This window comes from Homalodisca vitripennis, chromosome 3 (assembly GCF_021130785.1).
Source record: "Homalodisca vitripennis isolate AUS2020 chromosome 3, UT_GWSS_2.1, whole genome shotgun sequence".
NCBI classification, from domain to species: domain Eukaryota; kingdom Metazoa; phylum Arthropoda; class Insecta; order Hemiptera; family Cicadellidae; genus Homalodisca; species Homalodisca vitripennis.
In genome coordinates, this window is record NC_060209.1 from 172,865,289 (window position 1) to 172,882,126 (window position 16,838).

At 36.3% G+C, this 16,838-nt stretch overlaps 1 protein-coding gene across 1 annotated transcript; it reads left to right on the plus strand.

Moving 5' to 3' along the window:
* Positions 1-14,635: 14,635 nt before the first annotated feature.
* Positions 14,636-16,188, plus strand: LOC124357799. Its single transcript, XM_046809854.1, has one exon. The coding sequence runs from the start codon at positions 15,484-15,486 to the stop codon at positions 15,934-15,936; it is 453 nt and encodes a 150-aa protein (XP_046665810.1). The 5' UTR covers positions 14,636-15,483; the 3' UTR covers positions 15,937-16,188.
* The last annotated feature ends 650 nt before the right edge of the window (positions 16,189-16,838 follow it).

Here is a 16,838-nt window from a genome sequence, read left to right on the forward strand (position 1 = left end):
GTCACAGTGAAGTAGGACAGCACCTACCTATAGTTACAAGCAGTCGGCGTTGTGCAAGATGCAGCACCAAAGAAAATTCAAAACGTTGAATGTGACAAGTTACTCTCTGTATAAGTTGTTTTGCACCTTTCCACAGAACATAAATTATTTTACGAGTTTTAGTTATACCTTTTAAGTAATGCTATACCTTTATTTCAATCTATAAATTAACTTTTAAGATTTTAATACAAAATGACCACGTTTAGTTTTTTCGTACATATAGGCCAATGTAATATTCAAATGTAATATTTTAGTTTTTAAGAACTGTCACAAGAAAGTCAGATCTCATATAATTTTCTTTTACTTTCATTTTTGTACACATTGATACATTGTATATTCTACTATATTAGTGTTACTGTAACTATACAATTAATTACAAGAAAGATCCAATTTTAAGAACATATATATTTTAAGATAAATTTTTTTGTAATAGTTTTAAACCAAAGAGTAGGTGTTTTTCCTCAAGTGTGATATTTTTATTTTAACAGTTTGTTTTTTTCCATATATATCGTTTACAAATCAAGTTTGTAAAAAATTTACTTTTGCTCATTTCAATAATTCCTTTCCTAAGTGGTTGATTTTTCAACCAGTAAGCTTAGCTATTCTAACACCTTTACTAACGCATTCTGGTTGAAATATCGACCACCCCCTACCAAATAGAGAGTATGAAATATTTTTTTTTGTATTTTAATTTAGTGTAAATGTGATGAATATACTTTTTATTTGGTAATTTTCAAAAAATTTGGCTTTGTGGATAGAGGGTATTTTTGTGGTGGTCGATATTTCAACCATTATGCGTAACTGCAAGTGACAGGAAATTTGGCTGTGCACAGAGGAATATTGGAGGTGGTCGAAATATCGACCAGTATGCTATAAAGGGTTAAAGCTGGGTCCACCTTACCACTTGTTACTAAACACACCATCCATGAGTGCTATAGTTTAATTAGAGTAAGTGCATGGCTAGTCAACAACCAAGTTTTGATTCTTTTTAAATGTTCCTTTAAAAAATAGTGGATGAACTTATACTCTGTACAAAATTTTAAATGTACCGACTGGAAGACCAGGAACAGAGAAAACTCTACTCTACGAATACATTCAAACACACATGGAATACATAGCTGTTTTAGCGGACAAGCAGAGATATCTTCCTATGACGCAGTGTGGTATAAACAACTGTAAGGGAGATTCAGTGAAGATATGTATGAGACCAAACGTAGTGAATTACCTCGCTCGTGGTCAAGATATTTGTGAGACAGACTACTTCTGACAAATCGACCCACCTAAAGACATCTGTGACACTCGTTTATCCTACGTTGCAACTTCAATCTGGACTGAGAGACCTAATACTGATCGTAGGATTTTTGTTCTACCTAGAGAAGAAATCATGACATTCACCTGCCTGGGAGCCGAGGGACTACCGGAACATGACGGAACTGAATACGTTCAGGGAACTGGACTGCTAACACTACCAACCAAATGCGAAATGATTGGATCATCATTCCGTATATATGAAGATTGTGTACAAAAGTAGAATAGAATTCAATGTAAGCAGCATAATTAGAACTCCAAAAATTCAAAACAGTTCAATAACTTTGAGCAATAACACTTGTGACATTATAGCCAAAAAATTGGAGAATGCCACAGCTCATGTGAAATTTGTATCCACATCTCTAAGTGATCTAAAATCTGTTAGCATCTGACTAGACTCCATAATAAACAAGTAAGAACCAAACAACAACGTAGACTATATAAAATAGTCTGTTTCTCTCTTATTTGTATTTTCTAATTTTGATTTTAGTTGTTTATTATTTCAAACTCAGTAGATTTTGTAAAGTTAACAGAAAATTGTAATTACCAGTAACTACCAGAAAAATCCAAGAAAATAATGAAACAGATAATTATATAACTAGATGAAGTTCCTTTGACCCTTCATAGGTCGCGTGGTGTACAAAGCTCCGCAAGAAATTTATTTAGGTTAGTAGAAAGCTTAGTTTTACCCCTGCAACCCCCTCCACTTCGCATATCCTTCCCCACTTCCCCCTCCACGCCCTAGTCAACCATTTCGCCAGTTTGCTCAAGGTTGTGACATCGTGCGCGTCTATTTGTCAGTAGCGCGGTCTTTTGTACTCCACGCGACCAACAGTGAACTCTTTGTGCGCCATGCGACTTGAACCGTGATAAATTTTTCAGTTTGAGTGTTAGTATTTTATACTTATATTTTTGGTGTATATGTTTTATAATTAAGTAAAAATGGATGATAACGAGCGCTGACGTTTACTTGACATGTTATCAAGTGTGGAGAAGGAAGAAAGGGAACTAGAACGTGTGGCAGAGGAGGACAGACAGCTTCTAAGGCGACAACTGTTTGCCAATCTGGAAAATAACCCTGATATTGAAAATAGTGATGAAGTCGTTATTGAGAGAGAAGGAAGTGACCAATCTGATGATGAAGTCGAACAAAGTGACCATAGAACCAGCTCAGAAACATCTCTAGGGGATGTGTCAGAAAGAGAAAAAGAGATTACTGAGGAAAATCAGAACTTTATTCTTGGAAAGGATTTAGTGACTAGATGGAATGTACACATGAATGTTGCTAACCTACGCGGCCGAATTCGACGCCATAACATTATGGTGAACGAATCAGTGTGCGCTTGCCATGTCCAAAAGGGGAAGCTGTAGCTTCAAAATCACCTCTTGAAAGTTGGAAGCTATTTTTTCATGATAGTCTTATTGACAAAATTGTCCATTATACCAATGTATGGATTGACAAAAATAGTCGGTACTGTAACCGTGAACGAGATGCAAAGCCAACGGATAGAGATGAGATCCATGCCGTCCTTGGATTGCTGTACTTGGCGGGAATGTTAAAGTCTTCACATACAACCTTAGAAGACTTATGGGCTGTAGATGGACTCGGAGTTGAGTACTTTCGAGCCACAATGCCTCTCAGGCGCTTCAAGTTTCTCCTTAGAGCACTCCGTTTCGATGACATAAGAACTAGGAGGCAGAGGAAGACAAAGGACAAATTGGCTCCCATCCGAGAGGTTTTCCAGGAGTTTGTTAATAGATGCCAGAAATATTACAGCCTTAGCGAGCATGTGACTGTAGACGAGATGCTCGAGGCTTTCCGCGGTAGATGTAAGTTCAGACAGTACATTCCTAACAAGCCCGCTCGTTATGGAATCAAGATCTTTGCACTGTGTGATGCAAGAACGTATTATACCGGAAATTTATTGTGGTAAGCAGCCCATTGGCCCATACAATGTTAGCAATGCTGCTAAAGATGTTGCTGTACGCCTAATCACTCCGATTTCTGGAACAGGGCGACATGTAACCCTAGATGTAACTGGTACGGTTCCATTCCTTTGGCTAAGTAACTCCTGGATACCCACTCTCTCACTGTTACGTGCACACTGAAGAAGAATAAACGTGAAATCCCTCCCACGTTTATTGACAAAAAGTCAAGAAGGCCATGCAGCAGTTTGTTTGGTTACCAAGATGACTTTGCTTTCTTATGTCCCGAAAAAAAAAAAAAAATAAAGTTGTGTTGCTGCTTTCTACATTTCACCATACGGATGCGTTGGATGAAGACAATGGTGAAAAATACAAGCCTATTATGCTCACCTGAGATAACAAATACAAGGGAGGTGTTGATACCGTAGACCAGATGAAAGGTGCATATTGTGTAGCAAGAAGAAGAAATAGATGGTCATTGACACTTTTCTTCTCATTTTTAAACATAGCAGGAATCAACTGTTACGTAATTCTACGTAGTAATTGCCAACAAACAAAAGAAACTTTATTCGATCGTTAGGGAAGGCTTTATGTACACCACAAATGATCATGAGATCTACAATCTCGAGCTTTCTGGACAGCCGACTGCAGCACCAGAGAGACCTGTAGAAAAAGACCTGTGCTACTTGTGCGGTAGGGAAAAGAACAGGAAAAGCCGTACACGGTGCCCAACATGCCACTTGTTTGTCTGTCGAGAACACACTCGTTTCACCTGTGAGCAATGTGCTGGAGTCCATGTGGAAGGTGACTCGGAAGATGATGAGTGAGGACTAGTATCTATCAAGGTATGGGAGAATTGCACTTCAACTGTATTGTTTTTATTCTGGTTTATTGCTCGGCATTTTTATTTTATTTTCATAAACCACATTAGAAAATATTTTGAATACCATAAAATTTACTGAGTGGTTTCCCTTATTTCTACAAGCTGTTTTATGTAATTTAAAACCGACACAAGACATTCAGTGGTATTGTAACAATACTTACAGTATTTATCTAGTTTTATGCATTTATTTTTTTAGTCCATAATTTTAACACTTGATGTGTAATTAATAATATTGCCATCTATTGTTTACGTTAAGCAAACAATTAATTAATTATAATAGTTTTCTATTTACCGTACGAGTTTAAATTTCTTGTGACTCATCTTTCTTGTTTAGTATACTAGTATGTAGTACTATAAGCCTACATTTCATTTACATAAAACCAGTTGTGATAGCTTATTGCAAAGTAGTATGCTGTTTTTTATTCTGTTCAAAGAGAGAAGTTATTGTATTTGTTGCAATATTAAAGTAATCTATTAGGCTATTTCATTATATAACTTACTATTTCGTACAATAATAACAATACAATTACTGTTTTGTTATTCTGATACATGAAACCAACTAACTATAACTGTGTTGGGATCAGCGATCACATAAGGCCCATTCTAGGCGGTGTCCTACCTGAGCGACCAGGCGCGAGCGATGCGAAAATAACAAACTATGTTTTCATGCGGATGTGTCCTGCTTTGCGATTGTTGCGAGCGAGAGATCACTCCGCGACGCGATTAGAACAAAATATTTGTTTTGATCGGTTGTCGCGTCGCCCGTCGCTAGACTTCTGTTCAATTCTTGCCATCTTAGGCCCGGCCTCCACTTGCGATTTGTTGTCGCGCGATTGTTTAGTCGCAAAAATAGAACCTATTGTTTTAAATGCAGGCGCATCCACATGCGACAGAAATGCGACTGCGATTTAAAAAAAACGCAACTGGACCTATTTTGACCGCGACGCGACTGTCGCGGAAAATAAAATGAGTCACACGGACAGGCATCGACATGCATCCACTGGCGATTATTTAGTCGCATTTTTGACTGAGTACTGTCGAGCGGTGGCTGTTTGTTAACTAAAATAAATATGTCTGACAGTGAAACCTCTACTAGTAAATTAGTATTATCAGTCATTGATACTGATTTGCTAATTAGTGAAGTAGAAAAGAGACCGGCTCTTTATAATAAACAATTAAAAGAGTACAGTGACCGAAATATAAAAGAAAAAACTGTGGACTGAAGTGTGTGGTAAAAGTGATAGAAAACTGGAAATGACCTTACATCAAAAGAAAAGAAACATAAAGGTGAGTGAGTGATTTTAAATATGATAGCATTAATTGGCTAAAAAAATACCACCTACAGGATATCTAAAAAAATGTAGCCTACACTAACTTATATAATTTATATCTTATCGGATTCATTGCAGTTCTATATGTTCCCGATTATCAATTTATTTTCGTCTTTGATATTGTATTATCTTATAAATCTATTATATTATCGTCTATCTATTAAAATATTGTATGCTTTTTTTAATTTATTCCCAACAGTTTTGTTTTATTTTTTATTATTATTTCACAAGAAACATTTTTTTCAATATTTCATTTTAATAGGGTCTACCTAATAGGTTTCTGTAAATAAAACATCGTTCTCATAGTTTTATATAGCAATTTATTTATTTAAAACCAAAATGTAGTTTTGGCTAACAAGATATGGTTGTATAAATGATTAATAATGAAATTATTAAAACTTTAGTTTACTCTTAACATGTATTAAACAATTTTTTAAACAGAGGTTTCTTCTGTAAAATCAACTTCCATGTATTATTATGCCAAACTTCTTCTTATTGATTTAAACATGGTCGTATTGCCAAGGTAATGAAGCCTTGAGGTGAAATGAAGTAATCTGCCAAGTAGTCTCTTGCTTCGATACCTGAAGAGGTACCCCGTACAACCGACTTGTTGTATACATACCAGCGGACACTCATAGCATTCATCTTCAACTCGAATACCATCTTTTCTTTCTTACAAAGTTGTTGAGAACGCAGGATGATTTAATACTGTCATCCGCTAAGTTCGTTTGGACATTCAATGGCCGATGGAAAATTCGCCATTTGTTGGCTAAAAATACCAAACGTGCATTCCCACCATTCTTCGAGCACGGCACATTCTGTAGTTGTATACTCTTTGTTTCATGGATAAATTTCTTCCCTGGGATAAGGCCTCACTATATTTCTTGATGTAGCAAATGCTTCATCTCCAACTATAACAAAATGGCATAGGTTTTCCATTTTCGTCATTAGGAAGAGTTTGAGCTTGAGGGATGTTCAGTTTGCCATCAATCAACTTTGCACCTAGTGCGGAGTTTTTCAGAATATTTGAATCACTGTTACTACCGTAAGATCCTACATCGATTGCCTGTTAAAACAATAGTCTGCGTCTACTACAGCAAGTAACACAATCGAAAAGTAATTTTTATAATTGTAAAAAAGAGATCCAGAGTGATTTGGCTTCTGAATTCTTATATGTTTGCCGTCAATGGCACCAATGCAATTTGGGAAGTTCGTTCGCAAGTAAAATTGTTTTGCTATCTCCTTCCAATCTTCCTCTGATTTGGTAGGCATGTGTATTGGTTGTAAACATGTCCACAATTTTGAGCAAGTATCTTTAATGATGTGACCAATTGTGCTGGCACCCAATAAATATTCAAAGTGTAACGAAATGAAGCTGTTTCCCAGTGGCAAGGTACCTGAAAATAATAAATTCTGAAAATAAGGAGGTACTATATCAAAAGTGTTATGATGAAGTTATGGCATAGGTTTTACATTTGAAAATCAATAAAATATAATTTTTAATTATTCTAGGGGGGTTAATACTAAATTTGTATTCCAGGTACAGACGTTCAAAAAAAAGTGGAAGAATTTAAAGGACTGCTTTTTTGAGGGAAATTGCAGCACAACGAAAAACCACATCAGGCCAAGGAGCAACAAAAAGAAGAAAGTATATCCATTTTTGATGCGTTGCTGTTTTTGGTTCCCTTTGTAAAAGGAAGAGAAACTATTAGTAAATATCTCCCTCAATGAAACGGATGGATATGAACCAGAGCAACCACATGATACATCTGATGACATTCAAGAAGGTAATTCTACTGCAAGATGCTCACTTGGCAATAATGCACAGACCGAGCGTGAAAGGCGTAAAAATAGTAAGAAACAAAATGCAAACTCATATGAGACATCTTTATTGAACATTTTGAAAGCAAGACAAAGTGACGAGGGTAATGAAGATAAACACTTCGCTTTAATTGTTGGTTTTCCAATGTTAGGAAAATTAAATGAAGAGCAAAAGCATTATGCTAAGATAGAAATTTTAAACGTCATGAGGCAAGCTCGAAACATTAATCCACGCCCTGGTTACATCAGCTCTTCCCAACATACACAACAGCCACAGCATAGCCATTCTGCTTACGGACATAATTCTAACCAACCTGTGTATCCACAAAATACTGGGCCAATGCAGAATTTTTACAACGATTTTGCAGGAAGTGTTTTGTCCATCACCCTCTGCAAGTGGAAGTGATCTTTTTGATTTATCGTAACTCTTTTAATGGGTAAACTACTAACCCTTAGTTATTCCTATAACATTTGATTTTTATTAATTTGTACTTGTGTTTTTTTAAAATGTTTTGATTTAATAAAGAGTTTTTAATAGATAAACAAATAAGATAATTTGATTTTCTGTAATTATTACTCACCTCAAAGTCACTGATAGACGTTCTTCTGGTGTATAGACAATCTCCATTTTGTGTTTTTATATGTAATTGATGGACCAAATATTCTCAAAAGTTCATCAAAACTATTTTTCGTCATTCGGTAATACTGAAAAGAATTTTATAGGATGTTCACTCAAATCTTCAAATAACTTGTGAAACTGGCCCTTTTAGTAATCGCTGACTTGTTTATTGGGTGAACCCAGTAATTATGTTTTCGCCGTTTACGTCTAGCACGAAGTAAAAGCGCGATCACAACACTTGCTTCGATGTCATCCATGATCAAAATCTACAACGATTCTGTCGCAAGTGGATGCACCTCAATTAAAGTTTTGCGGACTGCGACAAAACAATCGCGCGACAACAAATCGCAAGTGGAGGCCGGGCCTAAATATAACTTTATTGAAGAATTGGAACCACTATTGAGGCGACTATCGACTAACGCTATATATCTGGGTGACGCTAATATATGTATAAAAAAAGACAAACCGGAAGTAGAAACATATCTTTCTTTGATGTATAATAATGGATTTTTTCCTTTTATTAATAACTACACTAGAATATCCTCAGATTCTTCCTCATGTATAGACCACATCTTTGTTAGACATAAAAATTTAAATATGTTTATAACAGGAAACTTTAAAACAGAAATTACTGATCATAATTTATTAGCTTTAATAATAAAAGACGATAATTTGGGAAGAGTGTCGCAAGATAATTTTTCTACTGTGAAATACGAAACAATAAATTTTGATAAAATAAAGAATTTTTTAAACACTTACAATTGGAATTTGTTGTTAAATGAGTATGATGTCAATAGAGCATTGGTTGAGTTTTATAATGTCATTCAAGAGGCCCTTTTGTTTAGTAAAGAAACGAAAGATATCAAAAGGAAATATCAAAAAGCAAAATTTAAGAGTCCTTGGATAAACGAATTTATATTAGATAAAATACAAAAGCGAAACAAGCTAGCTAAATTAAAGAAAAAAAGGCCATACGACTTTAATTTGAATGCATACTTTAATTCGTTTGTAAATAAACTAAATTTAAATATTAGCAAGGCAAAAGACAAATATTACTCCAAATTATTTGACGCATGTAATGGTAATAGTTCTGAGCAGTGGAAGCTGGTCAACAGCCTAACTGATAGGCGAGATAAACGGCCGATAACATGTGTGCAAGACAGTGACGGTAACAATGTAGAGGACCCACAACAATTGGCAAACATGTTTAACGACTATTTCATCAGTGCCCCGCTATCACTGTTGGCCGACTCGCCCGACACTGATGGCGTGGGCGCCTCCGGCTGCGTGTACCAAGCAAATAGCTTGTTCTTGTATCCGGTATGTGAAGAAGAGGTTCTGAAAATAATAAATTCCTTAAAAAACAAAAAATCTGTGGGCTGTGACTCTCTTTCAGTTGAGCTGTTAAAGAAAATTGCCCCAGAAATAGCTCACGTTCTTGTACATTTGATCAATGCTAGCTTCTTATCAGGAGAGTTTCCTACCAAGTTAAAACAAAGTATTGTTGTACCAATTTTCAAGAGCGGAAAGCGGGATGCTCTACAGAGCTATAGGCCTATCGCATTGTTGTCAGTGTTATCCAAGGTGTTTGAGCGAGCTATGAAACTAAGACTCCTCGAATTTTTGAACAAACAAAATTTTTTCAGCCCTAAACAATTTGGATTTACAAAAGGAAAGAATACTGAATTAGCTATTACTGATTTTACAGAAGGAATCTATAACAGCTTTAATAATGGTAACAAATCATCGGGAATATTTATAGATTTTTCCAAAGCTTTCGACCTTGTAGATCATGAAATTTTATTAACAAGATTAGAATTAGCGGGAGTTAGAGGAGTACCCTTAAGGTGGTTTAAAACCTACCTTATTGGACGCTCACAACAAGTCCGCATCCAAAGGCTATTAAGCCCACCTAAAGTTGTAACAAAAGGTGTCCCTCAGGGATCCGTGCTTTCAGCTCCATTATTTCTAGTATTTATAAATAGTTTATTAAATATGCCCATGCACGGGAAAATCAGCGCATTCGCGGATGACGTCTCACTTCGTTATTCAAACAAGAACTGGGCTCCCATCTGGACACAAATTAATGAAGATCTCACAACACTTCGAAATTGGTGCAATAAAAACAAAATGATAATTAATGCATCCAAAACAAAACTTGTAAACTTTGACCTTAGAGGCTATTCCTTTGACCTAGATTTACGATTTCACAATAATAACCTTTGTTACCCAGTAAACCAAAACTGTAATTGTGTCAAAATTGAGCAAGTCAATCAAATAAAGTACCTTGGTATATACATAGATGATAGACTTTCATGGAAAACTCACATTTCTCAACTTCAGTCAAAACTCCGGAAAAATATAAGACAATTTTATTTCTTAAGAAATATATTGAGTTCGGAATTAATGCGCGTCCTCTATTTTGCACTCATAGACTCTAGATTAAATTACGGCATTGAAAACTGGGGAGGGACAGACAAGGCGACTATCAATCCGTTAATCATAACACAAAATCATTTTGTAAGAATTTTATCATTCAAACCCAAACGTACTTCCGCACCCCCCTTATTTAGCCAATTAAAGATTTTACCTTTGACTCATTTATTTATTTACAAAGTTTTAAAAGTGTTTTTTAATAGAAGTGGGAATTACGGTGTTGAAAGGACATATAATAAAACTAGAAATTCAAAACAAGGATTCTGCACCCATCCTAAAGTTAATAAAACAATTTTCAAAAAAAGCTTTGTATTCTTGGGACCAAAACTCTACAATCAGTTACCGAATTTCATCAAAATTAACAATAAAAACTGTAAACAGTTTCTTGCTAAAGTTAAGAAATGGCTACTCACAAAAGACGATGTAAGTGGAATGTTTATCAGCATGTCTTGAGGGGTGTTGAAAATTAATTTAGAATGATTTTCTTAATTCAAAAATACTTAACTATATTTTGTGTAACATAAAAGTTTTCTTTCGAATAGATTTATTAAGCAATAATTACATTTTACGTTATAGTATTTGATGTTATCTATTATAAGGAAGTAATATGTGTAAAATCAACTACTACATTTAGTCAAGGGAATGTGTTTCGTTGAGTGTACACTCGGTGAGATAAGGTATGTGTAATGGATTGTGAGTGCTGCAGCACCGTGACCAGTGTGTTATCATGATTAGATAAAAACTCTGACTGACATTGTTCGCTCAATTGTAAAGTTTTGTTTGCGCTAGCTATCACTACTTGATAAGATAGCTAGTATTATTCCATCATAATATTGTAAATACATTAACAGCATTCTTGGAATAAAAATTATTCTTATTCTTATTCTTCTGAGTGTGTGTCTGACATTGTGTCGAGATTCTATTGAGCGTACGTGTTTTATTGTGTAAAGATGTCGGAGTTTACAGAATGTCTAATTTGTGAAGTACAAAAGAGGAGTATTTCGTGGAACATGAAGGACAATAACTACCACAATAGGCATGCTTCGAATCGCGCATGGGAAGCAGTGGCCATCGCTTTGGGGAAAACAAGTAAGTTTATTTGTAATAACTAAAACTATATCTGTTAAATGTTAAATTTACGACATTCAGTTATGAATTAATTTCTTCCATTTTGTATATGCCGTAAGACTGACACAGTACGTAAGTGTATATAAACTAATGCTGTATGGACTACATGTTTGCAACACATTAACCCTTTGAAGCACAGTGGCATCATAGTGAAACCACCTATGTTTTTATTTCTATTCCTTTCCCGCATAGTGGTGCATATACGAAACCACCTTCCAGAAGTGATTTAGGACGCATTCTAGCGGCAAATTACGTAACCGCTCCACTAGATTCGCCCAAATCCCGGCAGGAGCGTTGTTTGCCACGACTGGGTGAAAGAAGAGTCCATGCCTTGACTGAGTGTGACATATTTGTATTTCTTTTGTGCTTTGATCACTTTTGGTAAGTACAAACATATATTTTCAGTATAAATGTACTTAAATATATACATATAAACTATAATAATTAGATTTGAGATGCCAGGCGAATAAATATTAGGCGTTATTGTGGTGGTTTCACCACATGACCACCATGCATTTGGGGTCGGCCGTCGTTTATACTACGTACCAGTTGCTAAACCTGTTTTATATTGTTATTTTTACTATATAAAACTACTTATTACATTTTTTACAACTGCTTATTGATTTCAGGGGGTACTATAACCATGGAGAACAAATCCATAGAGGCTTGGCTGGCGGAAACTGAAGACATCCCATCTGACCCTGAATCAGAGGACGACGAAGATCAAGTATACCCGGATGTTGCTGAAGGAATATACACAGTTGCAGAAAATGGAATCTTAGAGGTAGATTATTTGGACCTAGCCCAAACAGCTGAAGGTAATGAAATCCCGATTTTAATTATTAATGAAAATGACTTTCAAGATAATCATAGTGCAGAGGGGGTAGAGCCTGGCATTCCCGAAGGTAATGCAGTCTTGGACGTTCAAAATCAGCCTATGGACGTTCAATTTGATGAGGACTCTGAGCCTTTGGCTAACAGACTTTACAAAGATAGTGTTACGTGGTATCAAAAGTACTACTCACCCAATAAGTCGTATGATTTCAATGAACGCACAGGTCCCCTAATTGACGCTTCAACCCCAGTTGATGTGTTTTCAGCTCTTTTTCCCGACGATCTAGTTGACAAACTTGTGTTTGAAACCAATGTTTACGCTACCCAAATAGGTGGGGGCGTTATCAGATTTCCAACAACAAGGAAAGAAATGAAAGTGTTTCTAGGCCTAAATATCCTAATGGGAATAAAAAAACTTCCCTCCTACCGTGATTACTGGTCTTCAGAGGCAGATTTGAGAGATGACTACATATCTTCATACATGTCTGTGAACAGATTTGGCTGGCTTTTAACAAATTTACATATAAACAATAATAATGACATGCCCGAACGAGATTCTCCTAATTATGACAAACTATATAAGATCAGGCCTCTCCTAAACAAGCTTCAAGAAACCTACAAAGCATGCTATGCTCCATCTCGATTTCAATCAATTGATGAGAGCATGATTCCATTCAAAGGTCGGAGTGGAATCAAGCAATATATGCCAGATAAGCCAACCAAACGTGGGTACAAAGTTTGGGTGAGGGCTGATGAAAAAGGCTTTATCAGCCAATTTCAAATCTACGAAGGTAAAAGGGCTGGAATAGTTGAAAAGAATCTTGGGCAAAGGGTAGTAACAGAACTCACTGAAGAATTAGTAAAATAAGAATTATGTAATATATTGTGACAATTTTTTTAGCTCAGTCAATCTAATGATTTACTTACAGAAAAACAATATTCAAGCTTGTGGTACAACAAGAGCTGACAGACAATTTTTTCCAAAAGAGTGTTTGCCTGAAGGGAAACATATGAATCAAAGAGAACATGACTTCATGTCAACTATGACTGGAATTGTAGCTGTCGAATGGAAAGACAAGAGAGGTATCTACTTTCTTTCTAATTACCACAATCCTAACGAAGTGACAACTGTAAACAGAAAACAGGCAAACGGTGAAATTGTAGCTGTTCCATGCCCTATATTAGTAAAGGACTACAATGCTCACATGGGCTATGTCGATAAGGCAGACATGTTGAAATCTACCTACTCAATAGATCGCAAGTCCAAAAAGTGGTGGCACAGAATCTTCTGGCACTTTCTGGACACAACCATAGTAAACTCTTTTATCATATTTTCAATGCTATCCCAGGGAAAACCACTGACACTAAAAGAGTTTAGGAGAAGCGTGTCAAAAGCCCTTCTGGGAGTACCTCGTGGAGAAACTAGAGGAAGACGAAGTTCTTCAACTCCAATCAACAACTACAAACCAAAGGTTCCACAAGAACTTCGTTTTACGGAAAATGCACACATGCCAGTAAGAGGAACGTCTCGACGTTGTGCTCAATGCTCCAGCAAAGAAGAAGTTCATCGGTCGAAATGGGTATGTGAAACGTGTGGTGTTGCCCTTTGTTTGAGTGAACTAAAAGATTGTTTCCGAGCCTATCACCGAAAGGAATAAATAAAAAGTGTCCACATATGAAGTAATAATAACATTATCAACACAATCAGTTTTGGATTGTTAGAATAGTCATTTATTGATTGTATTAAATAAAAGTTGGTGGAGAAAATTTAATTTTATTTGCATACACCCAAAGACCGTACTTGCATAGTGGTTATGCAGTGAAACCACCTCAAAAATAAATATAAATTATGATTGACAAAATCTAAAAATAAATGTACTGTACTTACAAAGGTTATTTCTATAGGGAAACAATATAAAATCACTAAAATATTCATTTTTTGTAAAACGTGCTTCAAAGGGTTAAAAGGTGTTTTAAATTTCAATAGTATGTATAATTATACAACATTTAAGTACAATGTTATTTGGACAATAAAAAAGTAGCTGGCATATGTGGCAGTATTTGCTACAGTGAGGGATGTTCCTTGAAGTACTTAGCAAATGTTCTCCTCGTGGCTGCAGCAAGCCTTGAGACGGCATTGGCACTCCTCTCTCGCCTACCACCCAACACTCCTCGACTGTAGACGACCGGTCAGTTGTCTACGTCACCACCTTCCAGATCTTTAATGACGTTATGTAACAAAGTTATGGATTTGACAATGTGTACTGCATTTTCCACATTAGTTTCAATGGACTTTCCCAACAAGTTGAATTTAGAATGAATAGCCCCATACGAACACTCTACTACCATCCTAGCTCTTGATAATCTGTAATTAAAAGTTCTATTTTCTGCACTATTAAGCAGAGCTGGGCCGGGGAATGGCCTGACAATATACTCCCGCATTGGGAAACCCTCGTCTGCTACCATAACGAATGGGGCCTTTATCGAACTTCCTGGTAATATTTTTGGTTCTGGGAGTTTAGTCTGCCCGCTCTCAATGGAGTCGTGGAGTGTAGAGTTAGTAAATACTCCAGCATAATTTTCTTTTCCAAATGACCCCACATTTACCATAATAAATTTGTAATTAGCGTCAGTTAGTGTGAGTAGACCGATGGAATAGTAAGCGTGATGACAGTAATGCATCGAACCGGATTTTGGAGGGCGTGTTATTCTGACGTGTTTCAGATCGAGCGCTCCAAAACAGTTTGGAAATTGCCACTTCTCCCAAAAGTCCTTTGCAATTGTTTCAAACATCTCCGTAGTAGGCTGCGGCATGTGTATCCCAACTAATTTATTCCAAATTGCTTTGCATACTTCAATAACAATAATGGCTACTCGACTTTTGGAAATCCTGAACGTAAATGCAAGCTGCCTGAATCTCATTCCCGTTATTAAGTACCTGTAACAAACAAATATAACAATATCATGAAAATACTTTTCACTAGTAGGTTAGGCCTATTTTTATTTATTTTTTTGTTACAGGCGAGACTGTGAAAGGCAAATGGAAAAATTTAAGGGACACGTTTCGCAGGGAATTGAAGAAAGTCCCTGGTTATCGGTCCGGAAGTGACGGTGACCAAGCCGCCAAATACACTGGACATTGGCCATATTTTGAAAGGATGCTGTTCCTCAGAGGTGTAATGACGCCAAGGCCTACTGATTCTAACATGTCAGTTACTGATGAAGAGCGAAATGAAAATAACATTGATACCATAACCCACGAATCCGATCCTGATGACCCTGGTAATTCAATTCAATCTCATGTTGATGATGTTGATGTCGGTAGCAATTCAGAAGTTTCACGGTCCGTTAAAAATCTATATACTAGCAACAATGACCAGGTACAAACGGCACCTTATATATCTAAAAGACGTAAATTAACTGGTTCAGAGCAATTTAAGGCTGATATTTTGGCCCTAGAGGCTAAAAAGATTAACATGCTCGAAAAAGACAGTGACCAGAATGATGACGATTTAAATTTCTTCAAGTCATTGCTGCCACATACGAAAACTCTACCAGCAGTAAATTATTTTTCCGCAGTAAAGTTCAGAACATGCTTGCTGAGGAAATGATGAACGCCAACCGGCCCCATTACGCTACATTTCCAAATACATTTGTTCGTACTACTCCACAAACGCCAGTAACTACGCCAGAAACTACTTCTCATGCTACTACTAGTTCAGGAAGGACGCCAGCAAGTACGCCTGACGTAATTGTACATCAAGATCTTAACACAGACGAGACTCAATCTCAATCTATCTTGCTATGGAATTTAAATTGACACTTAAAACCTTACAAAGCTTAAATGTTAATCGTTCTTTTGTGTTTCCTATTCTGTATATACTCATATTGATGGAGCAATTAAAATGATTTCCAAAACTCTGTTCGTTTTTTTATACCTTCAGAGGATATATATACCATAACATGATTAAAGTTTATAACTTTAACACGTAAGTACTATTTTACAGCGGTTTTGTACTTAAAAGTCTATATTGATATTGAAAAGAGCCATTTACCTACTCATAATTCTAAGTAAATTAACAAATCACATATAAATATTGTAATCTTATTAGTTACCTCAAAGTCAGCAAGAGTCGTTCCTCCACGGAGATCGGGTTTTGAAAATTCGTCTCCTTGTATTTGAATTCACTTCTTATAACATCAGCTATATAAAAAAAAGTGGTCGGTAACATTCCAGTGTATGAATGAAACAACACTGGATCCTTTTCCAGCACTTTTCAGTTCATGGAAGAGGTGGTGATATTCCCCGTGACAAGGCCTCTGCAAATAAATATCATCCGTCGGGTTTCTAACCGTTTCTGTTAGTATATACTTTAAATAAACACTTTCACAAAACATAATCTTACGGAGGAGTGACATGTTTACGTGGTCTCAATACTGGACTTGTCGCTTCACTGTCCGCTCAAGTAGGACAGTCCCGTCGCACGCGCGAATATCTCGTCGCTCGCGCCTG